Here is a 16,281-nt window from a genome sequence, read left to right on the forward strand (position 1 = left end):
GGGTACATTAGATTTTCTACTTTCACTTGAACCCAGGTTTTGTGTGTGGGGTGATTAATCCAGTCCATGACTCTTGAGGTAGCTAGCTTGCTACGCGGCGGAGTAAAGATATGATGTGTGATTGCACATTGTTGTCTGATCCACTGACATTTTAAAACAATATTGTGAGAACGGTGTATAGATAAGAAGTCTATTCAACTTTGTCCTTTATTTCTAAATGTCATTATGCCAATTATAGCAGTTTTAATACCATATGGAAAATAAGAACACCGATAATAAATTCAATAATAGCATTAATTACCTTAAAACTACGAGCTTCTGAGTTTCTATGAGTAACAGTCTGAGCAAGTAGACTTCTCCAGCCCATAGGGTCCTCCTTATAAGACAACTGACCAGCCCGGAGTTTCACATACAAAACCCCATCCTTACAAAGAATTGACCTAAAAAAATAGAACAAATATATAGTATAGAAATAAAATAAAGTATAAGCTGTATAGTTTGTAGCTCTTGTGTTTAAGTCAGAGGTCAGCACTCTACTGAATTGCAAACATGTGGTTGGAATCTGACCAGAACAATATCATCTACATGAACTTTGTATGTTCTCCTTATGTTTGTATCCGGTTCCTCGGAGTATTCTGGCTTCATAGGTTAATTTTGTCCTACAGTAAGTTACTGAAATCTCTGTTCGGCACTTTGCAAACTATATACCGTATATACTTGAGTATAAGCCGAAAATTTCAGCCCATTTTTTTAGGCTGAAATTGCCCCTCTCGGCTTATACTCGAGTCATTTCCAGGGGTCGGCAGGGGAGGGGGAGCGTCAGCTGTCTAAATCATACTCACCTGCTCCCGCGCGCGGTCTCTGCAGGTCCCTGGTTCTCCGGGTGCCAGCAGCTTCTTCCTGTATTGAGCGGTCACATAGTACCGCTCATTACAGTAATGAACATGGACCCGACTCCACTCCGATAGGGGTGGAGCCGCATATTCATTACTGTAATGAGCAGTACCATGTGACCGCTCAATACAGGAAGAAGCTGTCAGCGCCCTGAGAACCAGGGACCGTGCCAGGAGCAGGAGAGTATGACGGGGCAGTGCACGATGTTCATCTGTCCCCCGTTCCACCGTCGGCGCCGCTCCGTCTTCCACGTCCTCTGCAGTGACGCTCAGGTCAGAGGGCGCGATGACACGATTAGTGTGCGCGCCGCCCTCTGCCTGAACAGTCTGTGCAGAGGACGCGGAAGACACAGCGGCGCCGACGTTGGAACGGAGAAAGGTGAATATAGCAAGTGCCGGGGGCCTGAGCGACGAGAGGGGAGTATGTGATTTTTTTTTCTAATAGCAGCAACAGCATATGGGGCATAATAGTCTATGGAGCATCTTATGGGGCCATAATCAGCATTTGTGCAGCATTATACGGGGCAAATATTTCTATGGAGCATCTTATGGGGCCATGTGCAGCATTATATGGGGCAAATGCCTGTATGGAGCATCTTATGGGGTCATAATCAGCATTTGTGCAGCATTATATGGGGCATATTTTAATATGGAGCATCTTATGGGGCTCATCATAAACTGTATGGAGCATTATATGGGGCTCCTGATTCAATATGGATATTCAAAAACACTTAACCTACTGATGTCTCAATCAATTTTACTTTTATTGGTATCTTTTTTATTTTTGACATTTACCGGTAGCTGCTGCATTTCTCACCCTAGGCTTATACTCGAGTCATTAAGTTTTCCCAGTTTTTTGTGGCAAAATTAGGGGTCTCAGCTTATACTCTGGTCGGCTTATACTCGAGTATATATGGTACATAAAAGTCATGAAATAGTTTTTTCTGGTAAAACTGATGGACAGGAAATCAAATAAAAATTAACAAAAGGAAAGTTGGTGATTACTGCTTAACAAACAAAAATTAACCCCTTAGTGAAAAGGCCAAATTTTGAAAATCTGACCAGTATCAATTTATGTTACAATAACTCTGGAACGCTTCCTCATATCCCATTTGTTTTGGAGACTGTTTTTTCATGACAGATTATACTTTATGATAATGGTAAATTTAGGTTGATATGTTTATTTTTTTAAAATATCAGAAATTTGACAGAAATGTAAAAAAAAAAATTGCAGTTTTCAAACGTTGAATGATTATCTCTTTAACCTCTTAGTGACAGAGCCAATTTGGTACTTAATGACCAAGCCAATTTTTACAATTGTGACCACTGTAACTTTATGAGGTTATAACTCTGGAACGCTTCAACGTAACCCACTGATTCTGAGACTGTTTCTTCGTAACATTGTTCTTCATGTTAGTGGTAAAATTTCTTCGATATAACTTGCGTTTATTTATGAAAAACAAAATGGAATTTTGGCCAAAATTTTGAAAATTTGGAATTTTCAAAGTTTACATTTTTGTACCCTTAAATCAGAGCGTGGTGTTACTCAAAATAGTTAATAAATAACATTTCCCACATGTCTACTTTACATCAGAACAATTTTTTTTTGTTAGGACGTTATAAGGGTTAAAAGTTGACCAGCGATTTCTCATTTTTCCAACAAAATTTACAAAACCATTTTTTTTTAGGGACCATTTCACATTTGAAGTGACTTTGGGGGTCAATATAACAGGAAATACCCAAACGTAACACCATTCTAAAAACTGCACCCCACAAGGTGCGCAAAACCACATTCAAGAAGTTTATTAACCCTTTAGGTACTTCACGAGAACTAAAGCAATGTGGAAGGAAAAAATGAACATTTTACTTTTTTCACAAAAAATTTACTTTGGAACCAATTTTTTTTTATTTTCACAAGAGTATCAGGAGAAAATGGACCACAAAATTTCTTGTGCAATTTTTCCCGAGAACGCCGATACCCCGTATGTGGGGGAAAGCCACTGTTTGGGCACATGACAGGGCTCATAAGGGAGGGACCACCGTTTGACTTTTTGAACGCAAAATTGGCTGGAATCAATGGTGGCGCCATGTCACGTTTGGAGACCCCCTGATGTACCTAAACAGTGGAACTCCCGCCCCCTATTCTGACCCCAACACACCCCTAACCCTAATCCCAACCCTAACTACAACCCTAACACACCCTCAACCGTAATCCCAACCATAACCCTAACCCTAGCCCAGCCCTAACTTTTGCCCAACCCCAACCTTAATGGAGAAATGGAAATATATTTTATTATTTTTACCTAACTAAGGGAGTGATAAAGAAAGGTTTTTAGTAACATTTTGTTTTTCTATCACAGTGATCAAAATGAACCAATAGGAAAAATTTTCTATTGTTGCTGGGTGCCAGTCGGCAGATCTCGGCGGGCGCACTGCGCATGTTCACACCATTTTCTTCTCGAAAGACATCAGAGGGGAGAGAGATTGAATCGGAAATCAGCCTTTTTTTTTTTTTCGGTCGCCGTTATTCCGTTAATAACAGTGATCGCAACACTGGGGTTTGTAAAAATCCCGAATCATTTTCTCTGAGGTCTCAGCAACCCCCCCCCAGTAGCCGAGACCCAAAAGAAATTCCGCAGTTAAAAAGTGGCACTGAGGCATAAGTACCCTTAACTGCCGCCGTTAAAAGGCGTATCGGCTGTCGTTAAGGGGTTAATCCAGATAGACAAACCATAGCAAAACATTAATTAATAACATTTGCCTCATGCCTGATTTTGTTAGCATTTTAGGAACTTTTAAAATGTAGCAGCAATTTTTTTTCCCAAGGAAATACATTAAATTATTTTTTTAGGGACCTATCCAGATTTGAAGTAACTTTGGGGGTCGTATGTATTTGAAATCCCCCAAAAGTCATACCATTTTAAAAACAGCACCCCTTGACACATTGAAAACTACTGTCGGGTAGTTTATTAATCCTTTAGGTGATTTTCAGGAATTAATGCAAAGTGACATGACAGGAATGAAAAAGTGTATGTTTACCACCTAAATGTCGCTAACTTCTGAACAGGTTACTGTAGTCAGCAGACTAAGGGTACCGTCTCACAGTGGCACTTTTGTCGCTATGACGGTACGATCCGTGACGTTCCAGCGATATCCATACGATATCGCTGTGTCTGACACGCAGCAGCGATCAGGGACCCTGCTGAGAATCGTACGTCGTAGCAGATCGTTTGGAACTTTCTTTCGTCGCTGGATCTCCCGCTGTCATCGTTGGATCGGTGTGTGTGACACCGATCCAGCGATGCGTTCGCTTGTAACCAGGGTAAACATCGGGTTACTAAGCGCAGGGCCGCGCTTAGTAACCCGATGTTTACCCTGGTTACCATCGTAAAAGTAAAAAAAAAACAAACAGTACATACTCACATTCCGGTGTCCGTCAGGTCCCTTGCCGTCTGCTTCCCGCTCTGACTGAGTGCCGCCGTAAAGTGAAAGCAGAGCACAGCAGTGACGTCACCGCTGTGCTCTGCTCTTACATTCCGGCCGGCAGTCAGTCAGAGCGGGAAGCAGACTGCAAGGGACCTGACGGACACCGGAATGTGAGTATGTACTGTTTGTTTTTTTTTACTTTTACGATGGTAACCAGGGTAAACATCGGGTTACTAAGCGCGGCCCTGCGCTTAGTAACCCGATGTTTACCCTGGTTACAAGCGAACGCATCGCTGGATCGGTGTCACCGATCCAACGATGACAGCGGGAGATCCAGCGACGAAAGAAAGTTCCAAACGATCTGCTACGACGTACGATTCTCAGCAGGGTCCCTGATCGCTGCTGTGTGTCAGACACAGCGATATCGTATGGATATCGCTGGAACGTCACGGATCGTACCGTCGTAGCGACAAAAGTGCCACTGTGTGACAGTACCCTGAGGCTGTGTGCACACGTAGCAGATTTTTTTGCGTTTTTTTCGCAGTTTTTCGCTATAAAAACGCTATAAAACCGCGAAAAAAACGCTAACATTAAGCATCCTATGTAACAGAATGCAATCCGCATTTTATGTGCACATGCTGCATGTTTTTCCTGAGCGGAATCGCAATCCAGAAAAAAACGCAGCATGTTCATTAAAATTGCGGAATCGCAGCGATTCTGCACACATAGGAGTGCATTGATCTGCTTACTTCCCGCACGGGGCTGTGCACACCATGCGGGAAGTAAGCAGATCAAGTGCGGTTGGTACCCAGGGTGGAGGAGAGGAGACTCTCCTCCACGGACTGGGCACCATATAAGTGGTAAAAAATTAAAATTAAAATAAAAAATAGCGATATACTCACCTTCTGGCGGCCCGACCTTCTCAGCGGCTTCCGTGGTGTGTGTGAAGGACCTGCGATGACGTCGCGGTCGCGTGACCGCTACGTCAATGGAAGGTCCTGAACACACAGCATTAGGAACGGAAGCCGCTGAGGTGAGTATAACCTTTTTTTTTTATTTTTTTTATTATTTTTAACATTCTATCTTTTACTATAGATGCTGCATAGGCTGCATCTATAGTAAAAAGTTGGTCACATTTGTCAAACACTATGTTTGACAAGTGTGACCAACCTGTCAAACAGTTTTCCAAGCGATGCTACAGATCGCTTGGAAAACGCTAGCAATCTGCAAGCTAATTATGCTTGCAAAACGCTAGTTTTCTGCGGGTATATGCATGCAAATTCTGCATGCGATATACCCGCGGCAGGAGGCGCAGAATTGCTGCGGATATTTCCGCGGCAATTCTGCTACGTGTGAACTCAGCCTTAAGGCCCCGTCACACTTAGCGACGCTGCAGCGATACAGACAACGATGCCGATCGCTGCAGCGTCGCTGTTTAGTCGCTGTGTGATCGCTGGGGAGCTGTCACACAGACAGCTCTCCAGCGACCAACGATGCCGAGGTCCCCGGGTAACCAGGGTAAACATCGGGTTGCTAAGCGCAGGGCCGCGCTTAGTAACCCGATGTTTACCCTGGTTACCAGTGTAAAATGTAAAATAACAAACAGTACATACTTACCTTCGCGTCCCCCGGCGTCCGCTTCCTGCACTGACTGAGCGCCGGCCCTAACAGCAGAGCGGTGACGTCACCGCTGTGCTGTGGTTTCACTTTACGGCCGGCAGTCAGTCAGTGCGGGAAGCAGACGGCAAGGGACCTGACGGACACCGGAATGTGAGTATGTAGTGTTTGTTTTTTTTACATTTACGATGGTAACCAGGGTAAACATCGGATTACTAAGCGCGGCCCTGCGCTTAGTAACCCGATGTTTACCCTGGTTACCAGTGAAGACATCGCTGAATCCGTGTTCACACACACCGATTCAGCGATGTCAGCGGGACCTCAACGATCAAAAAAAGGTCCAGGCCATTCCGACACGACCAGCGATCTCACAGCAGGGGCCTGGTCGCTGGTACGTGTCAAACATAGCGAGATCGCTACTGAGGTCGCTGTTGCGTCACAAAACTTGTGACTCAGCAGCGATCTCGCTAAGTGTGACGGGGCCTTTACTGTCTTCAGCCTGACTGTATCTATGCCTCTTGATGAACCCCCTGTAGTGCCTTAATCCCAGAGGCACCTTGGTCAGGTCTGGGAGGCCAGAAAACCACCACAACCTGTCTGACTACCCCTGGACATAAGGAGGGGGCTGGGGAGGACAGGGGCTGGGAAGTCAGTTCCTGTGTGGTGAGGATGGTGTGAACACAGCACGTCAGAGAGAAAGGGAAGCATATGGATTTTTTTATCCTCTGTCTGCTGGACTCATCTCCTTGGACATTTTATCCTGTAACTGAACTGCATTCGTGTTCTGGACTATTGTATCCTCAGTGTGGTGGATTGTTTATTGACCTTTTGGTTTGCCTAAATAAAGGTCTTGGAATTGTTTACTATACTCTAGCTCTGTTGAGTGTGTTATACCGGAGAAGGACCCCGAGACAGCACCTAACAGGTTAAACAGGCATGGTTGGTGCCAACACTGATCTGTGACTGCTTCAGCAAGTTGTCATCTATAGTGTATAGCTGACAGCTGCTGGATTGTCACCTGTATCGGAATGCTATTCTCTTACCTCAGGTCAGTAAAAAGATGTATTGGAGGTCATTAAGGGGTTAAAGGCCTTGTTATACAAAGTAATATACTAAGTATTCTGTACAGACTATTCCAGCTAGTGAAACAGACAGGGCAAAGGTTGTCACGATAATAAATCCTTATAGACTCGAGATACAAACGAGCATCTGGACTGGAGCTGAGAGACTATTGTTCTTTCTTGAGACAGGATATTTGCAATAAGATTAGTCCACATACATCTACAGATGTTCAGAAAAACAGGCAGATGCAAGACATTTGGCCAATCTAGTGGTACTTTCAGATATGTCCTCCATCGTGGATTGGGGGAAAAATTGTAGTAACCAGTAGACATATTGATTTGAACCCGGGAAAGAGAAGAACCCTCAATGGCAACTAAATTGACGGTGGAAGATCAACCCCAAAAATGTGGGATCTGTGTCCCCTAACAAGAAATTTGTTTTACAGTACATATAAAAATGTAATTTTCTTGCTGAGAACATTGGGTGACAATGCACCATGGGAATTCTTTGGGCAGTATAAAGCGTGCAGCATCTTATGCCCCAGGATGGAATCGGCAGAAGTCATAGAAGGAATATGGGAGGACCTTGTGAACAGAGACTCGAGCACTAGCCTTGCAGAACTGGGATATTGAAAACTGATGCCTGGCTGCTCGGCCTAAAATAAGCAGTAACATTAACCCCTTAATGACCGCCGATACGCCTTTTAACGGCGGCAGTTAAGGGTACTTAAGGGTACTTAAACCACAGCGCCACAGCAAAGTGAATAGCGCCCCCCAGAGTCGGATTTTCTCTGGGGTCTCGGTTGCCGGGGGTAGCTGAGACCCCAGAGAACATGATTCGGGGGGGGGGGGCTTTTACCGACCCCCGGGTTGCGATCGCCGGTAATTAACCGTTTAAGGGCGGTCGCAAAAAAAAAGAAAGCGCGATTTCCCATTTAATTTCTCTGTCCTCCGATGTGATCGCACATCAGAGGACAGAGAAATGGGGTCCCGATCGACCCCCGATACTCACTAGTCTCCCCGATGCTACTCGAGGCTCCCGATGGGCGCCGCCATCTTGTTCCGGCCAAAAAAATGACACGCGCATGCGCAGTGCGCCTGCCGGCCGGCACCGGGAAGATCTTTGGGGTCTCGGCTCCCGGGGGTAGCAGAGCCCCCAAAGAACATGATTGGGGTCGGTTTTTACCGACCCCTATTTTGCGATCGCCGGTAATTAACTGTTTACCGGCGACCGCAAAAAAAAAAAAAGCGGTGTGTTATTCTCTGTCCTCTGATGTGATCGCACATCAGAGGACAGAGAAATAGGGGGATTTGGGGACCCTGTTATACTTACCGGTGTCCCTGGATCCTCCTGCGTCCCCTCCTGCCCGCCGCCTTCTTCATCCGGTAAGAAAATGGCGGGCGCATGCGCAGTGTGCCCGCCATGATCTGCCGTCCAGCAGCTAGAGGAGTTGGGGCTAAAATTAGGGTTAGGGATGGGGCTAAATTTAGGGTTAGGGTTGGGGCTAAATTTAGGGTTAGGGCTAGGGTTAGGCTTCTTTCACACTTGCGTCGGTACGGGGCAGTCGCAATGCGTCGGCCCGACGTACGTCGTGAAAATTGTGCACAACGTGGGCAGCGGATGCAGTTTTTCAATGCATCCGCTGACCAGTCTATGTCCTGGGGAGAAGGGGGCAGAGTTACGGCAGCGCATGCGCCGTCAGAAATGGCGGACGCGACGTACAAAAAAACGTTACATTGAACGTTTTTTGTGACGACGGTCCACCAAAACACAACGGATCCAGTGCACGACAGGCGCGACGTGTGGCCATCCGTCGGCAATACAAGTCTATGGGCAAAAAACGCATCCTGCGGGCACATTTGCAGGATCCGTTTTTTGTCCAAAACGACGGATTGCGGCGGATGCCACACAACGCAAGTGTGAAAGTAGCCTTAGGGCTAGGGTTAGAGTTGGGGCTAAAGTTAGGGTTAGACTTGGGATAAGGGTTAGGGTTTGGATTAGGGTTGGCATTAGGGTTAGGTTTGGGATTAGGGTTAGGTTTGGGATTAGGGTTAAGGTTAGGGTTGAGATTAGGGTTAGGGGTGTATTGGGATTAGGGTTAGGTTTGAGGTTAGGGTTGAGATTAGGAATAGGGGTGTGTTGGATTTAGGGTTTTGATTAGGGATATTGTTAGTGTTGAGATTAGGGTTGTTTTGGGGTTAGGGTTGTGATTATCGTTAGGGTTGTGATTAGGATTATGGATCGGGTTGGGATTAGGGGTGTGTTGGGGTTAGGTTTGGAGTTAAAATTGGGGGGTTTCCAGTGTTTAGGTACATCAGGGGGTCTCCAAACACGACAGCCAATTTTGCGCTCAAAAAGTCAAATGGTGCTCCTTCCCTTCCAAGCTCTGCCGTGCGCCCAAACAGTGGTCCCCACACACATGGGGTACCAGCATACTCAGGACAAATTGGACAACAACTTTTGTGGTCCAATTTCTCATGTTACCTTTGTGAAAATAAAAACTTGGGGGCTAAAAAATCTTTTTTTATTTTCACGACTCTGCATTATAAACTTCTGTGAAGCACTTGGGCATTCAAAGTTCTCACCACACATCTAGATAAGTTCCTTGGGGGTTCTAGTTTCCAAAATGGGGTCACTTGTGGGGGGTTTCTACTGTTTAGGTACATCAGGGGCTCTGCAAATGCAACATAACACCCGCAGACCATTCTATCAAAGTCTGCATTCCAAAACGGCGCTCCTTCCCTTCCGAGCTCTGCCATGCGCCCAAATAGTGGTTTACCCCCACATATGGGGTTATCAGCCTACTCAGCATAAATTGCACAATAAATTTTGGGGTCCAATTTCTCCTGTTACCCTTGTGAAAGTAAAAATTTGGGGGTGAAAAGATCATTTTTGTGGAAAAAAATATGATTTTTTTTATTTTCATGGCTCTACATTATAAACTTCTGTGAAGCAGTTGGGGGTTCATAGTGCTCACCACACATCTAGATAAGCTCTTTGGGGGGTCTAGTTTCCAAAATGGGGTCACTTGTGGGGGTTTTCTACTGTTTAGGTACATCAGGAGCTCTGCAAATGCAACATGACGCCCGCAGACCATCCCATCAAAGTCTGCATTCCAAGCGGCGCTCCTTCCCTTCCGAGCCCTGATGGGTGCCCAAACAGTGCCCCCCACCCCCCCACATATGGGGTATCAGCGTACTCAGGACAAACTGGTCAACAGATTCTGGGGTCCAATGTCTCCTGTTACCCTTGAGAAAATAAAAAATTGCAGGCTAAAAAATCTTTTTTGAGGGAAAAAAAAGGATTTTTTATTTTCACGGCTCTACGTTATAAATTTCTGTGAAGCACTTGGGGGTTTAAAGTGCTCACCACACATCTAGATAAGTTCCTTAAGGGGTCTAGTTTCCAAAATGGGGTCACTTGTGGGGGGTTTCTACTGTTTAGGCACATCAGGGGCTCTCCAAAAGCGACATGGTGTCCGATCTCAATTCCAGCCAATTCTACATTGAAAAAGTAAAATGGCACTCCTCCTCTTCCTAGCTCTGCGGTGCGCCCAAACAGTGGTTTACCCCCACATATGGGGTATCGACGTACTCCGGAGATATTGCACAACAACTTTTATGGTCTAATTTCTCCTGTTACTCTTGTCAAAATAAAAATTTTGGGGCAGAAAGATCATTTTTGTAGAAAAAATGCGATTTTTTTTATTTTCACGGCTCTACGTTATAAACTTCCGTGAAGAACCTGGGGGTTTAAAGTGCTCACCACACATCTAGATAAGTTCCTTAAGGGGTCTAGTTTCCAAAATGGTGTCACTTGTGGGGGGTTTCCACTGTTTAGGCACATCAGGGGCTCTCCAAACGCGACATGGCGTCCGATCTCAATTCCAGCCAATTCTGCATTGAAAAAGTCAAACGGCGCTCCTTCTCTTCCAAGCTCTGCGGTGCGCCCAAACAGTGGTTTACCCCCACATATGGGGTATCGGCGTATTCAGGAGAAATTGCACAACAAAATTTATGGTTAAATTTCTGTTTTTACACTTGTGAAAATAAAAAAAAATGGTTCTGAAGTAAAATGTTTGCAAATAAAAGTTAAATGTTCATTTTTTCCTTCCACATTGTTTAATTTCCTGTGAAGCACGTAAAGGGTTAATAAACTTCTTGAATGTGGTTTGAGCACCTTGAGGGGTGCAGTTTTTAAAATGACTTAAAATGTGATGTGGTCCCTAAAAAAAAATGGTGTTGTAAAAATGAGAAATTGCTGGTTAACTTTTAACCCTTATAACTCCCTAACAAAAAAAAATTTGGTTCCAAAATTGTGCTGATGTAAAGTAGACATGTGGGAAATGTTATTTATTAACTATTTTATGTGACATATCTTTCTGATTTAAGGGCATAAAAATACAAAGTTTGAAAATAGCTAAATTTTAAAAATTTTCGCCATATTTCCGTTTTTTTCATAAATAATCGCAAGTAATATCGAAGAAATGTTACCACTAATATGAAGTACAATATGTCACGAAAAAACAATCTCAGAATCAGCAGGATCTGTTAAAGCGTTCCAGAGTTATAACCTCATAAAGTGACAGTGGTCAGAATTGTAAAAATTGGCTCGGTCATTAAGTACCAAATTGGCTGTCACTAAGGGGTTAAAGAATGGAGCAACTGGAAAGATAGATCTGGGAGATCATCTTGTAAGGATTGAAAAGAAAGGTACCTCAAAGAGCAGCCTAAAACAGGCCATAAAGGCCTTGCGGACTAAGACACAGCAGGATGCAAAGCTTGCTGCAGAAAAAGTAGCTTTGGGGAGGACAGTGATTGCATTCAGCAGGTAGATTAGGGATGCTGCATCAAAAAGAAGGTGGTGGCTCAGGATAATCGAGCAATCTGAAGATCAATGGAGGGATGTGTGGACCACTTAGTAACCAAATACTCTGAAAAAGGTAAATGGGACCTTGAACTTCTTAAAGTATGGCATGGGCCTGTTGGGATGCTTCTGGGTAAAGGACATGGCACATGGAACAAAGGAAAAATAAGCTCAGATAGTCACCTATCTGTACCTGTGAACAAATGTGAACAAATACTAAGTACTCAGGCAGTGTGAACAAAGTAATGATAGTGAAGGGAGGCAAATTGGGAAGAGGACATAGTTCTTGAAAGAAAGCAAAAATTAGTTCAGATAGGTGCCTAGAAGTACCCAGGTGAAAGTTTGGGGAGCCATGGGACAGCAGAGCTTTGTCTCATCATATGTTATTGGCAGCAGGGTAGCAGCATAGAGCTCATGGAGATCATGAAGGAGTAGAGTATAAACAGGAGAGCGAAAAGAAAATCCAGCTCACCACAGTAGCAATCCCAGAAGACTCGGAGCACGGAAACGCTGTGTCAAGGCGTGAAGAAACCAGGAATGAGGAAAGAATTCCAGCTCAACGAGGTAGTGAAAAGTAAAAAACTTTGATACTTTATTCACTTCATGTGAGAAGCAGAGGATAAAACATCAGCACAATAGAAGTAAAAACACTATCTATGCGTTTCAGGTGACAGAGCACCCTTAGTCATGATATAAACAGGAGACCACTGCAGAAATTACCATATTTTTCGGACTATAAGACGCAACCCAAATTTTCAGAAGGAAAATAGGGGAAAAAAAGAAATATGTGTCAAATGGGGGTCCGTCTTATAGTCCGAATTCAGCTTACTGGGCAGGGGTTTCGGCACAGGTGGAGGAGTGGTCACAGGGGTTGTTCGGTGGTCCAGGCTGGTGCGGTGGCCTCCGGGAAATCCCATCCCAGGCTGGTGCTGCTCTGTGGTGCTCCTCTGTAGTGTGGCGCGGCTCCGCCGGCATTTTGCGACAGGTGCTCTGTGGGGCTGCGGTGCTCTGTGGGATGGGGGCACCGATGGTCTGTCGGGCTCCGCCGGCATTTCGTGAATGCCTGGAGACCCACGCAGATACATTCCTGCGATGCGGTGGCCTCCAGGAAAATGGCTGCCGGGGGGCGGCGCATGCTTAGATTCAGATCTCTGCCTCTAGGATAATGGCCGTCAGGGGCGGTGCATGCTCAGATTCAGATCTCGGCAACAGAGCACCGCCACCGCCGCCCCTGTCCCACAGAGCACCGTCACCGCCGTCCAACAGGCCACCACCGCAATAGAGAGCCGCACCAGCCTGGGAAGGGAGGCTGCAGTGTCGGACCGGTATTGCCGCCACAATATTTCTAAGTATATTCCGACTATAAGACGCACCCCCATTTTCCCCAAAAAAGTTTTGGAAAAAAAGTGTGGCTCATAGTCCAAAAAATACGGTAAGACAAGGTCTTGATCCAGGATGAAAAAAACAAGAGAACATGTTTACATACACTTGTGGCCTCCCTGCTGACACCCTTGCACCTCTCCAGTCCATCCTTAACTCTTCTGCCCGACTAATTCATCTCTCTCCTCCTCTGCTTCCCCCCTCTGCAAATCTCTTCACTGGCTCCCCATTCCCTCAGCGCATCCAGTTCAAATTACTAATACTCACCTACAATGCCATCCATAACCTGTCTCCTCCATATATCTCTGAACTGATCTCCCGATATCTTCCCTCACGTAATCTCCGGTCCTCCCAAGACCTCCTCCTCTCCTCCACACTTATTCGCTCCTCACCCAACCGCCTCCAAGACTTGTCCCGAATATCCCCATCCTCTGGAATTCCATGCCCCAACACGTCCGACTATCAACCACATTCGGATCCTTCAGACGGAACGTGAAAACCCACCTCTTCAGGAAAGCCTACAGCCTGCACTGACCCCGCTGCCTCCATCACTACTGAAGCTACCACCTCACCAACACTGGAGCTTCTGCAACTCTCGACCTATTGTCTCCTTCCCCATCATCCTGTAGAATGTAAGCCCGCAAGGGCAGTGTCCTCTTCCCTCTGTAACAGTCTGTAATTGTTAGTTTGCTTACTGTAAGTGATATCTGTAATTTGTATGTAACCCCTTCTCATGTAACAGCACCATGGAATCAATAGTGCTATATAAATAAATAATAATAATAATACACTATGCATGGGAATGCTGTGATTAATGAATACATGAACAACACTAATGCTGTAAATGTAAAAACATGAGGCACTTACCGTAGTTAAAATTGTTTTTTTTTTTTTTTTAATCAAAAAGCCATTCAACCACGACAATATGACCTCAATATGGATGTGTCTAATGACTAACCTTTCCATGTGCCTAGACTGGTCGTAAATAATATAAGGAAGAGATAGGAAACCAGGCTTAATGATTAATGAAACCTATTTGGGAAAGATGGATTAATAAGGGTGCACAGCCAGGGAGGAGAACACACCAAGCCTGGTATCTATGTATTCTCCATTTCATGGCTGGGCAAGTCAGAGATAGAACATGCATACTGAGGTCACCTTGTCGTAGTTGGAAGGCTTTTAAGCTTTTTGATCAAAAAATGCTGAGTACCTCACATTTTTTATGCGTATAGCAATAGTGGAGTTAATGTATTCATTAATCGCAGTCTGCTGATGAAAGGTTTGTACATTTTTGTATACTGGCCACATAGTAATTGTGCACCACCAGTGTTACTATTAAGGGCACAATAGGCTCTTATTAATTTAATGCTAAAAGGTTTGTGGCACTTTTTTTTTTTTTTTTTCAAAAACTCTGTCTTCTGTCCCAAGTCTTCAGAACCTCCTTCTTGCAACCCTCGAGAGTGAAATTGACTCCACTTCACGCAGGGAATACAAGCCGTCATTAAACCCTGAATCCTCATTGCTTCTCTTATAGAGGACGGATTCTTTCTGAACCGGCGGACATTTTTGATTATTGTGGTTTGTCTTCCTTCTTGCAAAAAAGATGTTCTGATGTGGGAATCTAATATGACTCCCAAAAATTTTATTCTGGATTGTGGGACCAAATTTGATTATTCCAAATTTATGATCCACCCCTGGCTAATTGTATGAAGAATCCAAGGATTCTGAGATATTTTCTGCCAGCCCCATAGAAACTCCTTTAACCGACCTCCCACTCTGATGGTGTCATTTATTGAATTTTCCTGAGCCCGGACCCAGGAAGATGGAGCTCTACTCTTCCCTCCTTTGGGATTGCTACACCTCCCTGTCTTCCCTTTCCCTCTGTAGTCTGTTTTTTGACCTGGCTGGGATCTACGAAAGGGTGAGAATGCACAGAGCTTATTTTTTGACTGGATATCCCCTGACCAAGTCTTTAGGCAGATTGCTCTTCTGACCGCATTAGATAATGACTCGTTCCTGGCTGCGAATCACACAGACTCTGCTGATGCGTCTGCCATGAATCCTTTTGCGAGCTTTAACAAAGGCAGAGACTTAAGTATGACATCTCTGGAAGTTTTTGCTTTGAGATGTTCCTCTAAATCGTCCATCCATAAATGCATGGAGTGGGCTACAGAGGTTGCTGCAATGTTGGCCCGAATTATGGCTGCCGGAGACTCCCAGACTCTCCTTAGTAGTCCATGTGCCTTACGATCCATAGGTTTCATCAGTCCGGAAGAGTCCTCGAACGAGATCGCCGTCTTCTTAGCCACTTTAGCCAATGGCACGTCTATCTTGGTACTTCATCCCAAGTTTTTATATCCTATGGGTTGAAAGGCAATCGGAGCCTAAAGTCCCTCGGCACTACTAGCCTCTTTTCCGCCTCCTGCCACTCCTCTAGGATCATGGACCAGATGTGGTTATTAACTAGGAAATCTCTAGTGAGCTGGGAATGCAGACCACCAAACATTTATCCTGTATAGAGACTTCTTCTGGGGTGTCCTGCAACTGCATAGTGTTTCGTACTGCGTGCAGGAGCTCATCTGTGTCAGCTGCTGAAAAGAGATATCTTTTCCCTCTTCCTATTGAATCTTCCTTTTCGTCCTGATCTGAATTTTCCGAAACATTGTCATCCGAGGAGGGGCTGGATTCCCTAAGCCTTTTCCGCGATCTCTGCGGTTCTGTTTGGCTGGTATGAGGGAGATTCAGGCTCGAGATGGAAGCCTGGACCTCCTGTCTTATCATTGACCTCATGTTGGTCATTAGTGATGTCTGCTCTTCCCCGACAATCTTAAATGTACAGAATTTACAGAGCAGTTTCCACCAGTTTTCTGGCAATTTAGCGGTGTATATGGGACATTTCCTCTTCCCGGATTTCATCTTTTCTGCTGACGGGGTGGAAGGCTCTCCCTAAAAGCACGCAGTGATTTCAGTATTATCTCTGAGTGTATAGGGGATTAGAATGGCATTGTAGTATGGCTTTGTGTGAGTAGCCTACTCA

The 16,281-nt window shown here is 44.9% G+C and overlaps 1 protein-coding gene across 1 annotated transcript in view; it reads right to left on the bottom strand.

The window, feature by feature from the left end:
* ANAPC1 (anaphase promoting complex subunit 1) overlaps positions 1–16,281 on the bottom strand; it is a 258,672-nt gene that overhangs the window by 17,805 nt on the left and 224,586 nt on the right. The window contains exon 42 of the mRNA XM_077283141.1: positions 302–440. Within this exon, the coding sequence (XP_077139256.1) occupies positions 302–440 (139 nt within the window). The remainder of the gene's footprint in view (positions 1–301; positions 441–16,281) is intronic.

Source organism: Ranitomeya variabilis, chromosome 2 (assembly GCF_051348905.1).
Source record: "Ranitomeya variabilis isolate aRanVar5 chromosome 2, aRanVar5.hap1, whole genome shotgun sequence".
NCBI lineage: Eukaryota > Metazoa > Chordata > Amphibia > Anura > Dendrobatidae > Ranitomeya > Ranitomeya variabilis.